At 48.2% G+C, this 17,927-nt stretch overlaps 2 protein-coding genes across 2 annotated transcripts in view; one reads left to right on the forward strand and one right to left on the reverse strand.

Moving 5' to 3' along the window:
• Positions 1 to 5: 5 nt before the first annotated feature.
• On the forward strand, positions 6 to 4,935 carry INVS (inversin). Its single transcript, XM_063936526.1, has one exon. The coding sequence runs from the start codon at positions 178 to 180 to the stop codon at positions 3,181 to 3,183; it is 3,006 nt and encodes a 1,001-aa protein (XP_063792596.1). The 5' UTR covers positions 6 to 177; the 3' UTR covers positions 3,184 to 4,935.
• A 91-nt stretch (positions 4,936 to 5,026) lies between these two features.
• Positions 5,027 to 17,927, reverse strand: part of UBL4A (ubiquitin like 4A) — a 49,929-nt gene continuing 37,028 nt past the window's right edge. Inside the window, exons 3-4 of the mRNA XM_063936540.1 lie at positions 12,857 to 13,032; positions 5,027 to 5,246 (exon numbers count right to left, since the gene is read on the reverse strand). Of these exons, the coding sequence (XP_063792610.1) occupies positions 5,136 to 5,246; positions 12,857 to 13,032 (287 nt within the window). The 3' untranslated portion in view covers positions 5,027 to 5,135. The remainder of the gene's footprint in view (positions 5,247 to 12,856; positions 13,033 to 17,927) is intronic.

The following is a 17,927-nucleotide window of genomic DNA, read 5'->3' on the forward strand; positions in this document are numbered from 1 at the left end:
CTGCCGCCGCCTTACCATAGAGACCAGGCAGCCACGTGTGACAGAAAGCCCTCCAGTTGTCATAGAGATGCACAGGCAGCCGTCAGTGTCTACAGGACCACACCTGCTATGGCAAATGGAAGCCGGTAGCTCCTGGCTGCTATAACAACAGAGCTGGGGAATTCAGCTTGTAGAAAGATGACCAGCCAGCCCCAGGGCTCTTCCTTGGCCTCCCCTGTACATGCAGCTGCTGTGACAGGGGACAAGGCCACCCTCCTGCGTCTCATTGGCTCCAACTCAGGCCTTATTGATCAGGAGGACCAACTTGGGAGAACTGCTCTGATGTACAGCGTGTTGGGTGACCGTAGAGCCTGCGCAGAAGCTCTCCTACGTTACGGGGCCCAGGTGAATCGTTCTGATAAGAGTGGTAGGACCGCCGTACACCTTGCAGCCCAAACGGGCAACCACCGTCTGCTGAAACTACTCCTGTCTCGTAGGGCTGACTGTACTCATCGAGATTTGCGTGACATCACGGCGCTACACCTCTCAACCCGTCACCAGGACACTCGCTGTTTGGCGCTTCTTCTGAAACACACGCCACCAGGCCAGGTGGATGCACAGGATCAAAAGAAACAAACCGCGCTGCATTGGAGTGCCTACTACAATCGCCCACAGCATGTCAGGTTGTTAGTGCGGCATGGATCCAACATTGGCATCCCTGACCTGGAAGGAAAGATACCCCTACATTGGGCAGCTGGGCACAAAGATCCAGAAGCGGCGCTAACCGTACGTTGCCTGCTGGAGGCAGCTCCTACAGAGTCCTTACTCAACTGGCAGGACTACGAAGGCCGCACTCCTCTGCACCTTGCTGTTGGTGATGGTAACCAAGAAGTAGTGCTTCTTCTGACGTCCTATCGGGGATGTAATGTGGCGCCTTATGACAATCTCTTCCGTACTCCTCTGCACTGGGCAGCGTTGTTAGGTCATACTCCAATTGCAAATCTACTTCTGGAGAGAAATCGTTCTCCCAACATACCGTCTGACAGCCAAGGAGCAACCCCTCTGCATTATGCTGCTCAGGGGAATTCCCCGGACACTGTAAAGATTCTGCTAGCTCATCCTTCTGTAAGAGATGAGGCAGATTTAGAGGGCAGGACTGCATTTATGTGGGCAGCAGGGAAAGGCAGTGACGAGGCAGTGAAAGCTATGCTAGAGCTGGACTCAGAGTTAGAGATAAACAGGACCGATAAATATGGTGGAACCGCGCTTCACGCAGCCTCTTTATCCGGACAGATTAGCACTGTGCGCATTCTGTTAGAAAACGGTGCCCAGGTGGATGCCGCAGACGTCATGAAGCACACACCACTGTTCAGAGCATGTGAAATGGGACACAGAGAGGTCATATATACCTTAATTAAAGGCGGTGCAAAGGTTCATCTTGTGGACAAAGATGGACGCTCCCCTCTTCATTGGGCAGCATTAGGTGGCAATGCCAATGTGTGTCAAATACTTATAGAAAATAACATTAACCCTAATGCCCAGGACTATGAAGGCAGGACTCCGTTACAGTGTGCCGCCTACGGAGGCTACATTGGCTGCATGGAAATACTAATGGAGAATAAGGCAGACCCTAACATCCAGGATAAGAATGGACGCACAGCTCTGCACTGGTCATGCAACAATGGCTACCTAGATGCCATAAAACTTCTACTACACTATAACGCTTTTCCTAACCAGATGGAGAGCACAGAAGAGAGATACACGCCTCTGGATTACGCTTTGCTTGGTGGGCACCAGGAGGTAATACAGTTTATGCTGGAACATGGTGCCCTTTCTATTGCTGCAATACAAGATATTGCTGCCTCAAAAATTCAGGCTGTATACAAGGCACACAAAGTGCGGAGGGCTTTCAGAGACAGGAAGAACCTGCTAATGAAACATGAACAGCTGAGGAAAGATGCAGCAGCTAAAAAGAGAGAGGGCGAAAGTAAGAGGAAACTAAGAATTGGCCAGGCAGTCGAAGATGGGCAGATAGAAGGAAAACAGGCCGATATCCAAGAGTGTGTAAGGGACCAACAAGAAGACAACAGTTATAAAGAAGTACAACGTAAAAGAAGCACAAAAGAAAGACTACAAGAGATTACAAATAAGACAAAACTCAAAGAGCACCAAAGCCAAAACAGGTCAGTACAGCAACTGCAGGAACTAGGGCGCACATCTCCAAGACAAAAAGAGGTTTGTGGCACTCCCAATAAGTGTAGTCCAAGAAACTCATCTCATTCTCAGTCCTCTTCATCTCCAACAGTACTAGCTGAGAAGCTGTATTATGAGGATGGGGCCATTGAAAAACAAGATAACAGGAAAAGCTCCAGACATAAAAAGGAATCCAACAGTATTATTATCCCTGAAAAAGAGCATCATAGCCAAAAGGCTGGTCATAGGAAATCTCACCGGGAGCTTAGAGAGGATTCTGATTCTCCTGTAAAAGTAGAGAACAATGATGAAGTTGGTGGAGATAGACTCCCAGAAAGAGAAGAAAACATTATCCATAAAGAGCAAAAGCAAATAAAAAGTACTCGATCCTCAAGGAACAAAAGAGAATATTTAGATAGAATTACCCCAAAAATGGACGCTTGTAGCATTACAGAGACTAGATCGTCTAGGGTAAACAAAACCTCTTCGGATCTGATAATCCAGATAACAAACAACAAGGATAATTCTAGCCATCCTAGGGAAAATTCAGACTCGCAGAAGTACCAGGACAGAGGTAGCTCAGCCAGAGGTGGACAGAGACCTTCAACTGGAAAACAGTATAGATGCAATGGGAAAAAACATGTAGGAAAAGTACAACGTAGCACCTCTGGTTCTCGCTCCAGGCAGACTAAACAGACAGACATGGACAGAAAAGCAGTGATCTGCTCTCCAACAAGTGACATTGGCTTCAGGAGGGCACTGACCTTACCAATTCATAGAGAGAATGTAAAGCCTGGGCAGAGTGCTACTGACTGGCAGCAGCTGGACATTGAGCTGATTCCCTTGGAAGCAAGACTGCAGTTAGTAGAAAGGGAGAAGGCTAGAAAGCAGCTCTTCCAGCGCAAAAACCAAGCTGCAGCGGTTATTCAGAAGGCCTGGAGAAAGCACAGAAGCAGGAAAAGGACTAACCGTAAGACGCCTTCCCACTCACCTCACGTTCACAGAGTATAGCATATGGTACAGCTGGACAATGGGGGTTATTCAGGTTTGTCAGCAAACCAAAAAAGTAAGCAATTGGACAAAACCATGTGCACTGTGGGTGGAGCAGATGTAACGTGCAAAGAGTTAGATTTGGGTGGGTTATATTGTTTCTGTGCAGGGTAAATACTGGCTGCTTAATTTGTACACTGCAATTTAGATTTCAGTTCGAATACACCCCACCCAAATCTAACTCTCTCTGTGCACGTTACATCTGCCCCCCTGCAGTGCAGAATGGTTTTGCCTAATTGCTTACGTTTGTGGTTTGCTAAGAAACCGGAATACAGCCCAATGTCCCCTCTGTGGAGTCCTTACAAGCAGGTAGAATTTGTGCACTATACTTGAAAACGACATCTGCTTTTTCTTCTCAGTTGGGACAAACATAATGATCATTCCGTAGTGATTACTACTATAGTCAATGGTTATGCCACGACAGTGATCTGCCACCAATAATATTGTGCCTTCAGTCATCCACTATTTCCCATTGACCTCCATGATATTTTTAACACACATTTTTCTTTATGGACCAAAATGTATGGCTGGAGTTGGCATTTGGCAGGTAGAGGTTAATCCTGCTTTGGAGGTTTAATTTCCTGGTGCTTTCCTTGTTGATTCCTCCAATACCAGAGAGGCTGAAGTGGTTTATGCAGTCACGTGTGGCCATAGGAACACCATGTGATCACTGTGGGGTCAGCCTATGGTGCAAGCAGGCAGTACGTGGCTGGTGGTCACTGTGGGGTCAGTCAATGGTGCAAGCGGGCAGTACGTGGCTGGTGGTCACTTTGGGGTCAGCCTATGGTGCAAGCGGGCAGTACGTGGCTGGTGGTCACTGTGGGGTCAGCCTATGGTGCAAGCGGGCAGTACGTGGCTGGTGGTCACTGTGGTGTCAGCCAATGGTGCAAGCGGGCAGTACGTGGCTGGTGGTCACTGTGGGGTCAGCCTATGGTGCAAGCGGGCAGTACGTGGCTGGTGGTTACTGTGGGTTCAGCCTATGGTGCAAGCGGGTAGTACATGGCTGGTGGTCACTGTGGGGTCAGCCAATGGTGCAAGCGGGCAGTACGTGGCTGGTGAAACACATTCTGTGTCACAGAGGCTGAAAAAGATGACCATATTATAATAAAAGAATCAGCCCTTTATACTTGGATTTACAAATGTCGCTGTGTTTTTCTTAAATATAATTGGATTTATGGTTTTAACTGCCCACAATATGACCAATTTTCACTTTTCTAATGATGTAAGCCAAAAATCAAATTATCTCCTAGTTTTACAGTATTATATATTGGGTATTGTGTTTACATGTATATAGTGTAAATTTGAAAGAAATATATTGTAATAACTTTGAAACATTTAAATTGTACCTTCAACAAGCTGAAATGTTGAATAAATAGTCTTATTCTGATAAAAGTGTTGTTTTAATCGAATAGGTAACGTAATATCAAGAAACTTTAAATAACACTTGTCTACAAACCAACAAATACATAGTGGCCGTTCCCAGCAACCTGAAGGGGTGTCCCTATGGTAGATGCTAGATTCAAGTGGCCTAATGGACCTTTTCCGTCAGGGGGAGGAGCTAGGCCAGCGTGATAGGTCCTACACTATCCACGCCACCAACTATTACCTTTAGTAATCAGGTGGCGAGCGTGCTTTTCGGGTACCCTCTTCAGCCGTAGCTCCTCCCCCTGGTGACGTGTGTCTCCTCCCCATGTGACGTCCGAAGGTCCCTTCTCCCACTCCGATTTAGAACCAACCGTGTCCCTATTGGACTGCATCCTTCTTTTCCAGCATTACAGACCTTAGACAAAGTCATGGACACAGATCCTTGTAATGTTGCATTTTATTACAGCTGTGATGCCATTTGGTGACTGTACAGGGGAGGACAACAAGTGCATTGTGGAAGGGAGGTGGGTGGGAGAGGACTCAGTTTCTCAGTCCAGGAATCCAAGGTCTATGGTATCCGGGAGCTGAGGGTGGAGAATTCGTGTAGCCAGCCGTTCAATGTCATCCAGGCTGAGAAGTGACAGACTGCGCTCGTAGTCCTAGGGAAGGGCAAACAGAAAGGAAGGATGACCACAGCTGATAGCCAAGAAAACATAGGGGTCTATTTACGAAGCTTTGGGTGGCGGTAAAGTGAATGGAGAATAAAGTACCAGCCAATCAGCTCCTCATTTTTCAAAACTAGCCTGTAACATGGCAGTTAGGAGCTGATTGGTTGGTACTTTTATCTCCATCCAAGGCTTAGTAAATATACCCCGTAGTACTCAAATAGCAGAAACTGTCTGAGGATTTATTTTATACATAGACTGTGATATATACGTAACAGTGAGTATCACCAACGTATAAAGGGTGCTGTGACCCCACTGCTCCAAGCTACAGCCCCACTATGATGTATAGCCTGCCCTTTAGTAACCCTATACCGTACATCAGCATTACTTGAACAATTTATTTTTTTATGTTTTCCTGTGTGATGGTCAGTATTAAACAAGTACCTCTTTCTCTAACGTCCTAGTGGATGCTGGGGACTCCGTAAGGACCATGGGGAATAGACGGGCTCCGCAGGAGACAGGGCACTTTAAGAAAGAATTTGGATACTGGTGTGCTCTGGCTCCTCCCTCTATGTCCCTCCTCCAGTTTGAATCTGTGCCCGGACGAGCTGGGTGCTACTTAGTGAGCTCTCCTGAGCTTGCTATAAGAAAGTATTTTGTTAGGTTTTTTTATTTTCAGAGAGATCTGCTGGCAACAGACTCTCTGCAGCGTGGGACTGAGGGGAGAGAAGCAGCCCTACTCACTGAAGATAGGTCCTGCTTCTTAGGCTACTGGACACCATTAGCTCCAGAGGGATCGTACACAGGATCTCACCCTTTGTCGTCCGATCCCGGAGCCGCGCCGCCGTCCCCCTCGCAGAGCCGGAAGACAGAAGCCGGTGAATGAAGCAAGAAGACTTCGAAATCGGCGGGAGAAGACTCCAGTCTTCACTGAGGTAGCGCATAGCACTGCAGCTGTGCGCCATTGCTCCCACATTAAACCCACATACTCCGGTCACTGTAGGGTGCAGGGCGCAGGTGCCCTGGGCAGCAATTAGAGACCTCTTGGCAAAAGTTGGGCATATATACAGTTGGGCACTGTATATATGCATGAGCCCCCGCCATAATTTTACACAGAAACGCGGGACAGAAGCCCGCCGCTGAGGGGGCGGGGCTTCTTCCTCAGCACTCACCAGCGCCATTTTCTCTCCACTGCTCCACTGAGAGGAAGCTCCCCAGGCTCTCCCCTGCAGAAACACGGTAGAAGAGGGTAAAAAGAGAGGGGGGGGCACATAAATTAGGCGCAAAAACATTATATACAGCAGCTACTGGGTTAACACTAAGTTACTGTGTGATTCCTGGGACATATAGCGCTGGGGTGTGTGCTGGCATACTCTCTGTCTCTCCAAAAGGCCTTGTGGGGGAACGGTCTTCAAAAAGAGCATCCCCTGTGTGTGTGTGTGGTGTGTCGACATGTTTGACGAGGAAGGCTATGTGGAAGCAGAGCGGGAGCAAATGAATGTGGGGTCGCCGCCGACACCTGATTGGATGGATATGTGGAAGGTTTTAAATGATAATGTTAATTCCTTGCTTAAAAGGTTGGATAAAGCTGAAACCTTAGGACAGTCGGGGTCTCAGCCCATGCCTGATCCTATGTCGCAGAGGCCGTCAGGGTCTCAGAAGCGCCCACTATCCCAAATTGTTGACACAGATATCGACACGGATTCTGACTCCAGTGTCGATGGCGATGATGCAAAGTTACAGCCTAAATTGGCTAAAGCCATCCGTTATATGATTATAGCAATTAAGGATGTGTTGCACATCACAGAGGAAACCCCAGTCCCTGACAAGAGGGTTCATATGTATGGGGAAAAAAGGCAGGTGGTGACCTTTCTCCCTTCACATGAGCTAAATGAGTTATGTGAAAAGGCTTGGGAATCTCCAGATAAAAAACTGCAGATTTCCAAACGGATGCTTATGGCGTATCCTTTCCCGCCAATGGACAGGTTACGCTGGGAATCCTCCCCTAGGGTGGACAAAGCTCTCACACGCTTATCCAAAAGGGTAGCCCTGCCGTCACAGGATACGGCCACCCTAAAAGATGCTGCGGATAGAAAGCAAGAGGGTACCCTGAAGTCCATTTATATACATTCAGGTACCTTACTAAGGCCGGCAATTGCGTCGGCATGGGTGTGTAGTGCTGTAGCAGCATGGACGGATATCTTATCTGAGGAACTTGATACCTTGGACAAGGATACTATATTAATGACCCTGGGGCATATAAAAGACGCTGTCCTATATATGAGAGATGCTCAAAGAGACATTAGCCTTCTGGGCTCTAGAATAAATGCAATGTCGATTTCTGCCAGAAGGGTGCTGTGGACTCGGCAATGGACAGGCGATGCCGACTCAAAAAGGCACATGGAGGGTTTACCTTACAAGGGTGAGGAGTTGTTTGGGGAAGGTCTCTCGGACCTGGTCTCCACAGCTACTGCTGGAAAGTCAAATTTTTTGCCGTATGTTCCCTCACAGCCTAAGAAAGCACCGTATTACCAAATGCAGTCCTTTCGATCACAAAAAGGCAAGAAAGTCCGGGGTGCGTCCTTTCTTGCCAGAGGCAGGGGCAGAGGAAAGAAGCTGCACAACACTGCTAGTTCCCAGGAACAGAAGTCCTCCCCGGCTTCCACTAAATCCACCGCATGACGCTGGGGCTCCACAGGCGGAGCTAGGCCCGGTGGGGGCGCGTCTCCGAAATTTTAGCCACAAGTGGGTTCACTCCCAGGTGGATCCCTGGGCGATAGAGATTGTGTCTCAGGGATACAAGCTGGAATTCGAAGAGATACCCCCTCACCGATACCTCAAATCGGCCCTGCCAGCTTCCCCCTTAGAGAGGGAAATAGTGTTAGCTGCAATTCACAAATTGTATCTTCAGCAGGTGGTGGTCAAGGTTCCCCTCCTTCAACAAGGAAAGGGTTATTATTCGACCATGTTTGTGGTACCGAAACCGGACGGTTCGGTCAGACCCATATTAAATTTAAAATTCCTGAACATATACCTGAAAAGGTTCAAGTTCAAGATGGAATCGCTCAGAGCGGTCATCGCAAGCCTGGAAGGGGGGGATTTTATGGTGTCTCTGGACATAAAGGATGCTTACCTTCATGTCCCCATTTATCCACCTCATCAGGCGTACCTCAGATTTGTGGTACAGGATTTTCATTACCAATTCCAGACGTTGCCGTTTGGTCTCTCCACGGCACCGAGAATATTTACCAAGGTAATGGCGGAAATGATGGTGCTCCTGCGAAAGCAAGGGGTCACAATTATCCCATACTTGGACGATCTCCTCATAAAGGCGAGGTCCAGAGAGCAGTTGCTGATCAGCGTAGCACGCTCTCGGGAAGTGTTACAACAGCACGGCTGGATTCTAAATATTCCAAAGTCGCAGTTGATTGCTACGACTTGTCTGCCCTTCCTGGGCATGATTCTGGACACAGACCAGAAGAGGGTCTATCTCCCAATGGAGAAGGCTCAGGAGCTCATGACACTGGTCAGAGACCTATTAAAACCAAAACAGGTGTCGGTGCATCACTGCACGCGAGTCCTGGGAAAGATGGTGGCGTCATACGAGGCCATTCCCTTCGGCAGGTTCCATGCGAGGACCTTTCAATGGGATCTGTTGGACAAGTGGTCCGGATCACATCTACAGATGCATCGGCTGATCACCCTATCCCCCAGGGCCAGGGTGTCTCTCCTGTGGTGGCTGCAGAGTGCTCACCTTCTAGAGGGCCGCAGATTCGGCATTCAGGACTGGGTCCTGGGGACCACGGATGCAAGCCTCCGAGGGTGGGGGGCAGTCACACAGGGAAGAAATTTCCAAGGTCTGTGGTCAAGTCAGGAGACTTGCCTTCACATCAATATCCTGGAACTAAGGGCCATATACAATGCCCTAAGTCAAGCGGAAACCCTGCTTCGCGACCAATCGGTGCTGATTCAGTCAGACAACATCACCGCAGTGGCTCATGTAAACCGCCAAGGCGGCACAAGGAGCAGGGTGGCGATGGCGGAAGCCACCAGAATTCTTCGCTGGGCGGAGAATCACGTAAGAGCACTGTCAGCAGTGTTCATTCCGGGAGTGGACAACTGGGAAGCAGACTTCCTCAGCAGGCACGACCTCCACCCGGGAGAGTGGGGATTCCATCAAGAAGTCTTCACGCAGATTTCAAGGCGGTGGGAACTGCCACAGGTGGACATGATGGCATCCCGCCTCAACAAAAAGCTACAGAGATATTGCGCCAGGTCAAGAGACCCTCAGGCGATAGCTGTAGATGCACTAGTGACACCGTGGGTGTTCCAGTCGGTTTATGTATTTCCTCCTCTTCCTCTCATACCAAAGGTGCTGAGAATCATAAGAAAAAGAGTAGTGAGAACAATACTCATTGTTCCGGATTGGCCAAGAAGGACTTGGTATCCGGATCTGCAAGAAATGCTCACAGAGGACCCATGGCCTCTGCCTCTAAGACAGGACTTGTTGCAACAGGGGCCCTGTCTGTTCCAAGACTTACCGCGGCTGCGTTTGACGGCATGGCGGTTGAACGCCGGATCCTAGCAGAAAAAGGCATTCCGGATGAGGTTATTCCTACGCTGATAAAGGCTAGGAAGGACGTGACGGCTAAACATTATCACCGTATATGGCGAAAATATGTTGCTTGGTGTGAGGCCAGGAATGCCCCTACGGAGGAATTCCAGCTGGGCCGTTTCCTTCACTTCCTACAGTCGGGAGTGACTTTGGGCCTGAAATTAGGTTCCATTAAGGTCCAGATTTCGGCTCTATCCATTTTCTTTCAAAAAGATCTGGCTTCTCTTCCTGAAGTCCAGACGTTTGTAAAGGGAGTGCTGCATATTTAGCCCCCTTTTGTGCCTCCAGTGGCACCTTGGGATCTTAACGTGGTGTTGAGTTTCCTGAAGTCACACTGGTTTGAGCCACTCAAAACCGTGGAGTTAAAATTTCTCACGTGGAAGGTGGTCATGCTATTAGCCTTGGCTTCAGCTAGGCGTGTGTCAGAATTAGCGGCTTTGTCACATAAAAGCCCCTATCTGGTTTTCCATATGGACAGGGCAGAATTGCGGACCCGTCCACAATTTCTGCCAAAAGTGGTGTCATCCTTTCATATGAACCAACCTATTGTGGTGCCTGTGGCTACTCGTGACTTGGAAGATTCCGAGTTACTAGATGTGGTCAGGGCTTTGAAGGTTTATGTAGCCAGAACGGCTAGAGTCAGGAAAACTGAGTCGCTGTTTATCCTGTATGCATCCAACAAGCTGGGTGCTCCTGCTTCAAAGCAAACTATTGCTCGCTGGATCTGTAACACGATTCAGCAGGCTCATTCTACGGCTGGTTTGCCGCTTCCAAAATCAGTTAAAGCCCACTCCACAAGGAAGGTGGGCTCTTCTTGGGCGGCTGCCCGAGGGGTCTCGGCATTACAGCTTTGCCGAGCAGCTACTTGGTCAGGTTCGAACACTTTTGCAAAGTTTTACAAGTTTGATACCCTGGCTGAGGAGGACCTTGTGTTTGCTCATTCGGTGCTGCAGAGTCATCCGCACTCTCCCGCCCGTTTGGGAGCTTTGGTATAATCCCCATGGTCCTTAAGGAGTCCCCAGCATCCACTAGGACGTTAGAGAAAATAAGATTTTACTTACCGGTAAATCTATTTCTCGTAGTCCGTAGTGGATGCTGGGCGCCCGTCCCAAGTGCGGACTTCTTCTGCAATACTTGTATATAGTTATTGCTTAAATAAGGGTTATGTTTGGTTGCATCAGGGTTGATCTGATGCTCCGTTGTTGTTCATACTGTTAATTGGGTAAGTTTATCACAAGTTATACGGTGTGACTGGTATGAGTCTTGCCCTGGATTCCAAAATCCTTTCTTTGTACTGTCAGCTCTTCCGGGCACAGTTTCTTTAACTGAGGTCTGGAGGAGGGACATAGAGGGAGGAGCCAGCGCACACCAGTACCCAAATTCTTTCTTAAAGTGCCCTGTCTCCTGCGGAGCCCGTCTATTCCCCATGGTCCTTACGAAGTCCCCAGCATCCACTACGGACTACGAGAAATAGATTTACCGGTAAGTAAAATCTTATTTTTGTTTACACTAAGTACCCATCCCCTAATCAGAGTGTATGTATGCCTTTACATTTATATGTCTCAAAATACCTCTTCTGATTACGTTTCAACTGGCTTTATTCTTTGCAAAATAAATGATATAGATAAGCACTGGGAGATTACAGGTACCCAGAATTCCCCTTCCATACTAGACATACCAATTAAAGAATGGTTTCATTGCCATTTTTAGCACTGTGCAGTCATTTGTCCTGGCAGATGAAATGTTATGATAAAAAGCCCTAAGTACCCTTGGGCTCTACCCCAGGCTGTGAAACTAAAATGCATAGGATTGAGTCAGTGGGCCTAATTCAGATCTGATCGCAGCAGCAAATTTGTTAGCTAACGGGCAAAACCATGTGCACTGCAGGGGAGGCAGATATAACGTGCAGAGAAAGTTAGATTTGGGTGGGGTATATTGTTTCTGTGCAGGGTAAATACTGGCTGCTTTATATTTACACTGCAATTTAGATTTCAGTTTGAACACACCCCACCCAAATCTAACTCTCTCTGCACGTTATATCTGCCACCCCACCCCCCCCCCCCCCCGCACTGCACATGGTTTTGCCCATTAGCTAACAAATTTGCTGCTGCGATCAGATCTGAATTAGGCCCAGTGTCTGGCAAACATAGGGCCTTATTCAGAGTTATGCTGGGTATACACTTGGACAACAGACCTATCTGATGACTGCCAAGTGTATACACACTTACCAATCGTCGGCCTGATGTGTCGTGCCTGACGTCACAACTGGGTGGGCATTTACATGTGCCCACCCAGATGTGATGTTATTCACCAGCAGCCTCTGCCGCAAGTGTACCGCCCGCTCGTACATAGCGCGCGATTTGCAATATCTGTAGATATATATCGTACATCCGCTGTGCTGCACAGCCGTTGCAATACGTCTGTGTACACACCTGCCAACGTGTCCACCATACATCAGCCATTCAATTGGGCAGTGTGTACCCATGTCACTGCAGGTGGGGCAGATGTAAAATGTATAGAGTAGGAAGGGGCATGTCCTAGGGTAGTTCAACATTTCAGTGTAAAGACCAAGCTGCGTATTTGCTCACAAGATCAGTATTTTCCCTGCATGCAAGAAAAAAATAACTGCACATGTACCCCTTTTATTGCTACATGTTTTATTCCAGGAGCAAACTTTTTTTTTTTTTGCTCTTACGCCTGACTCAGAATGGGGTCCAGTGAGTACACAAGAGTGAATATTGATTACTTGAGAATTAGTCATTGTATTAAATACTTCACTTTTAAGGTGTCATTTAATTCTCGGCCATGTGCGTGAAGGCGCATATCACCACGGTATACACTACACATCCATGGGCTGCGGAGGAAAATCTGCGATAGGTGTGGCCATGAGTTTCCGGGGAAACGGCTTAAATTCCAAGAACTGAATTGTCCCCCAATTATATCAAAATAAAATCCAAGGACAGTTAAACAGATTTTCCCATTGCATTACCTTCTGTACATATTCCAGAACTCTTTCTGCATCAGAGGGGCTGAAATGTTTCCCCAGTATAACAGCCAGGGATTTCCAGACAGCGTTCCCCCCGACCTCCACAGACGTTCGCTCCTTCACCATTAGGTTCAGTCTTGAGCCAGGCCCAATGGCGTAAAAAGAAAGACTGTGTTCGTCTGAGGATGACAATCATTAAACGGTTTATTAAAGCACAGCTCATACAAATGAATATGTAAAGTGCGAGCTGCTTGTACATAGGACAGGCACCAACATCTTGGCAATGCGTGACAGTCTGAGGGATCAAGACTTCCCCCTCCCAAACTGCTGAAGCTAGTTAGCGGAGAAAGAACACAGCATTACTAGAACATTATAGGATGTAGTGGATCTATCGACTAAAGCAAATGTAAGCTCACAAACGGTATCCCTGTTTTTCATTTCCAAATGATGCAAGTCTATCGGACTGACGTTGCTATCCAATCAGCAGCTGCGGTATTGCAGAGTGTCCTGTCCCTTTTATAAATGCTATATATAACCGTCAGTAAGCTTTAACCCAGTGACAACAGAGATGTCAAAGGAGGGACATCTTGTTAGTAAACTGAGAGGACTTTTCAAAATGTTGACATATGGCATGTCGACAGTAGGTGTTAGCGTTAACTGTTGACATTGTGGTAGTCTCGACATTTTACAATGTAGTCAACAGTCTGAGTGCTGACACAACATATATGCCTTCATCTCTAGGTAACAGTAATAGTTCAACAAGACAGAGTAAAAGCTGGCATGCCACAAGCCACATACAATTTATATCAAACACTAGGGGGGAATTCAGTTGTTTTGGGCTAATTAATGGGCGCTTGATGGCACAATTTAATTGTTGCTGAGGGTGCCCAAGTTTTTTCTCGCAGCCTCCTGAGGTGGCGAGCAGTAATGTATGGAAAGTCAGTGGTTTTAGTGCTCTAACCAGCAACCAGCATGATAATGGGCACCCGGAACAATTGAATTGCTCTGTTGGGTGCCCATTAATTATCGTGGTGCCCAAAACAAATGTATTCCCACCCAAACTGCGATGTGTATGCCTGCCGTGTTCTGACTGTTTTGAGGTCAGTAATACCCCTTTCACACATGCAGCTATATCCCAGGTTTATGCACGTGAATACGCATCAACCCGGGATTTCTGCATGCGTGAAAGGAAACAACCCAAGTTCACGGCCAGGTTCATGGAGCCGAGACCCGGGAATCTGCCGGCTTGCTAGACCCGGCAAATTTCCGGATCACGTATCTGAAAGCAGCATAAAAAATAAAAATAAGATTTTAAACCTACCGGTAAATCTTTTTCTCGTAGTCCGTAGAGGATGCTGGGGACTCCGTAAGGACCATGGGGATAGACGGGCTCTGCAGGAGACATGGGCACTTTAAGAAAGACTTTAGGACTTGGGTGTGCACTGGCTCCTCCCTCTATGCCCCTCCTCCAGACCTCAGTTAGAGAAACTGTGCCCAGAGGAGACGGACAGTACGAGGAAAGGATTTTTGTTAATCCAAGGGCAAGATTCATACCAGCCACACCAATCACACCGTATAACTTGTGATAACTACCCAGTTAACAGTATGAAAAACAACATAGCATCAGTCCAAGACCGATGAAACTATAACATAACCCTTATGTAAGCAATAACTATATACAAGTCTTGCAGAAGAAGTCCGCACTTGGGACGGGCGCCCAGCATCCTCTACGGACTACGAGAAAAAGATTTACCGGTAGGTTTAAAATCTTATTTTCTCTTACGTCCTAGAGGATGTTGGGGACTCCGTAAGGACCATGGGGATTATACCAAAGCTCCCAAACGGGCGGGAGAGTGCGGATGACTCTGCAGCACCGATTGAGCAAACAGGAGGTCCTCCTCAGCCAGGGTATCAAATTTGTAGAATTTTGCAAACGTGTTTGCCCCTGACCAAGTAGCCGCTCGGCACAGCTGTAGAGTCGAGACCCCACGGGCAGCCACCCAAGAAGAGCCCACTTTCCTTCGATTTAGGTAACGGCAATCCAGCCGCCGTATGCGCCTGCTGAATCGTATTACAGATCCAGCGAGCAATAGTCTGCTTTGAAGCAGGAGCGCCAACCTTGTTGGCTGCATACAGGATAAACCGTCCTGGCCACGTAAATTTTCAAAGCCCTGACTAAATCCAGAGACTCGGAATCCCCCAAGTCCTGTGCAGCCACCGGCACCACAATAGGTTGGTTCATATGAAAGGATGACACCACCTTAGGCAAGAATTGAGGACGGGTCCGCAATTCCGCCCTATCCATATGGAAAACTAGATAGGGGATTTGTGGGACAAAGCTGCCAATTCTGACACTCGCCTAGCCGAAGCTAAGGCCAACAACATGACCACCTTCCAAGTGAGATATTTTAACTCTACTGTCTGAAGTGGTTCAAACCAGTGCGACTTAAGGAAACTCTAAACCACGTTAAGGTCCCAAGGCGCCACCAGAGGCACAAAAGGGGGCTGAATATGAAGCACTCCCTTTACAAAAGTTTGTATTTCAGGAAGCGAAGCCAATTCTCTTTGAAAGAAAATGGATAATGCCGAAATCTGAACCTTAATGGAGCCTAATTTTAGGCCCAAATCCACTCCAGTTTGTAGGAAGTGAAGGAAACGGCCCAGATGGAATTCTTCCGTAGGAGCATTCCTGGTCTCACACCATGAAACATATTTTCGCCATATACGGTGATAATGTTTAGCTGTCACATCATTCCTAGCCTTTATTAGAGTAGGAATGACCTCATCCGGAATGCCCATTTCCGCTAGGATCCGGCGTTCAACCGCCATGCCGTCAAACGCAGCCGCGGTAAGTCTTGGAACAGACAGGGCCCCTGTTGCAACAGGTTCTGTCTTAGAGGAAGAGGCCACGGATCTTCTGTGAGCATCTCCTGCAATTCTGGATACCAGGCCCTTCGTGGCCAATCTGGAACAATGAGAATTGTCCGAACACCTCCTTTTCTTATTATCCTCAACACCTTTGGGATGAGAGGAAGAGGAGGAAACACATATACTGAGTGGAACACCACCGGTGTCACTAGTGCGTCCACCGCCACCGCCTGAGGGTCTCCTGACCTGGCGCAATACCTTTGCAGTTTTTTGTTTAGGCGGGACGCCATCATGTCTATCTGGGGCAGGCCCCACTGGTTTGCAATCTGTGTGAAGACTTCCTGATGAAGTCCCCACTCTCCCGGATGCAGGTCGTGCCTGCTGAGGAAGTCTGCTTCCCAGTTGTCCACTCCCGGAATGAACACTGCTGATAGGGCGCTTACATGGTTTTCCGCCCAGCGCAGAATCCTTGTGGCTTCCGCCATTGCCACTCTGCTCTTTGTGCCGCCTTGGCGGTTCACATGAGCCACTGCGGTGATGTTGTCTGACTGGATCAGAACTGGTAAGTCGCGAAGCAAAGTCTCCGCTTGACGAAGGGCATTGAATATGGCCCTCAGCTCCAGGACGTTGATGTGAAGACAGGTCTCCTGACTTGACCACAGACCCTGGAAATTCCTTCCTTGCGTGACTGCACCCCAACCTCGGAGGCTCGCGTCCGTGGTCACCAGGACCCAGTCCTGAATGCCGAATCTGCGGCCCTCCAGAAGGTGGGCGCTCTGCAGCCACCACAGGAGAGACACCCTGGCCCTGGGGGACAGGGTTATCAACCGATGCATTTGTAGATGCGACCCGGACCATTTGTCCAGTAGGTCCCATTGGAAGGTCCGTGCATGGAACCTGCCGAAGGGAATGACCTCGTAAGATGCCACCATCTTTCCCAGGACTCGCGTGCAGTGATGCACTGACAACTTTTTCGGTTTCAATAGGTTCCTGACCAAAGTCACGAGTTCTTGAGCCTTTTCTATCGGCAGATACACCCTTTTCTGGTCCATATCCAGAATCAGAAGGGTAGACGAGTCGTAGGAACCAGCTGCGACTTCGGGATATTGAGAATCCAGCCGTGTTGCTGTAACACCTTCAGTGAAAGTGACACGCTTTTCAGTAATTTTTCTCTTGATCTCGCTTTTATGAGGAGATCGTCCAAGTAAGGGATAATTGTGACACCTTGCTTGCGCAGGAGCACCATCATTTCCGCCATTACCTTGGTGAAAATTCTCGGGGCCGTGGAAAGCCCAAACGGCAACGTCTGAAATTGGTAATAACAATCCAGTACCGCAAATCTCAGGTATGCCTGATGAGGTGGATATATGGGAACATGAAGTTATGCATCCTTTATGTCCAGAGATACCATAAAATCTCCCCCTTCCAGGCTTGCGATGACCGCCCTGAGCGATTCCATCTTGAATTTAAACCTTTTCAAGTATAGGTTCAAAGATTTTAAATTTAAAATGGGTCTGACCGAACCGTCCGGTTTCGGGACCACAAACAGGGTTGAGTAATATCCCCTGCCCTGTTGAAGCGGGGGAACCTTGACCACCACATGTTGAAGATACAATTTGTCTATTGCATTTAACACTATCTCCCGTTCCTGGGGAGACGTAAGCAGAGCCGATTTGAAAAACCGGCGAGAGGGCACCTCTTCGAATTTCAGCTTGTAACCCTGGGAAACAATTTCTATTGCCCAGGGATCCACCCGTGAGTGAACCCAGATGTGGCTGAAAAGTCGAAGACGTGCCCCCACTGGGCCGGACTCCCTCAGTGGAGCCCCAGCGTCATGCGGTGGATTTAGCAGAGGCCGGGGAGGACTTTTGTTCCTGGGAACTAGCTGTGTTGTGCAGCTTTTTCCCTCTGCCCTTACCTCTGGCAAGACAGGACGATCCACGGCCCTTCTTGTTTCTATTTGATCGAAAGGACTGCATTTGATAATGCGGTGCTTTTTTAGGTTGTGAGGGAATATAAGGTAAAAAATTTGATTTGCCTGCCGTAGCAGTGGAGACCAGGTCCGAGAGACCTTCCCCAAACAATTCCTCACCCCTGTAAGGTAAAACCTCCATATGCCTTTTTGAGTCGGCATCACCTGTCCATTGTTTAGTCCAAAGGACTCTTCTAGCAGAGATCGACATAGCGTTGATTCTCGAACCCAATA

The sequence above is a fragment of the Pseudophryne corroboree genome, chromosome 8, assembly GCF_028390025.1.
Source record: "Pseudophryne corroboree isolate aPseCor3 chromosome 8, aPseCor3.hap2, whole genome shotgun sequence".
In the NCBI taxonomy this organism is placed as follows: domain Eukaryota; kingdom Metazoa; phylum Chordata; class Amphibia; order Anura; family Myobatrachidae; genus Pseudophryne; species Pseudophryne corroboree.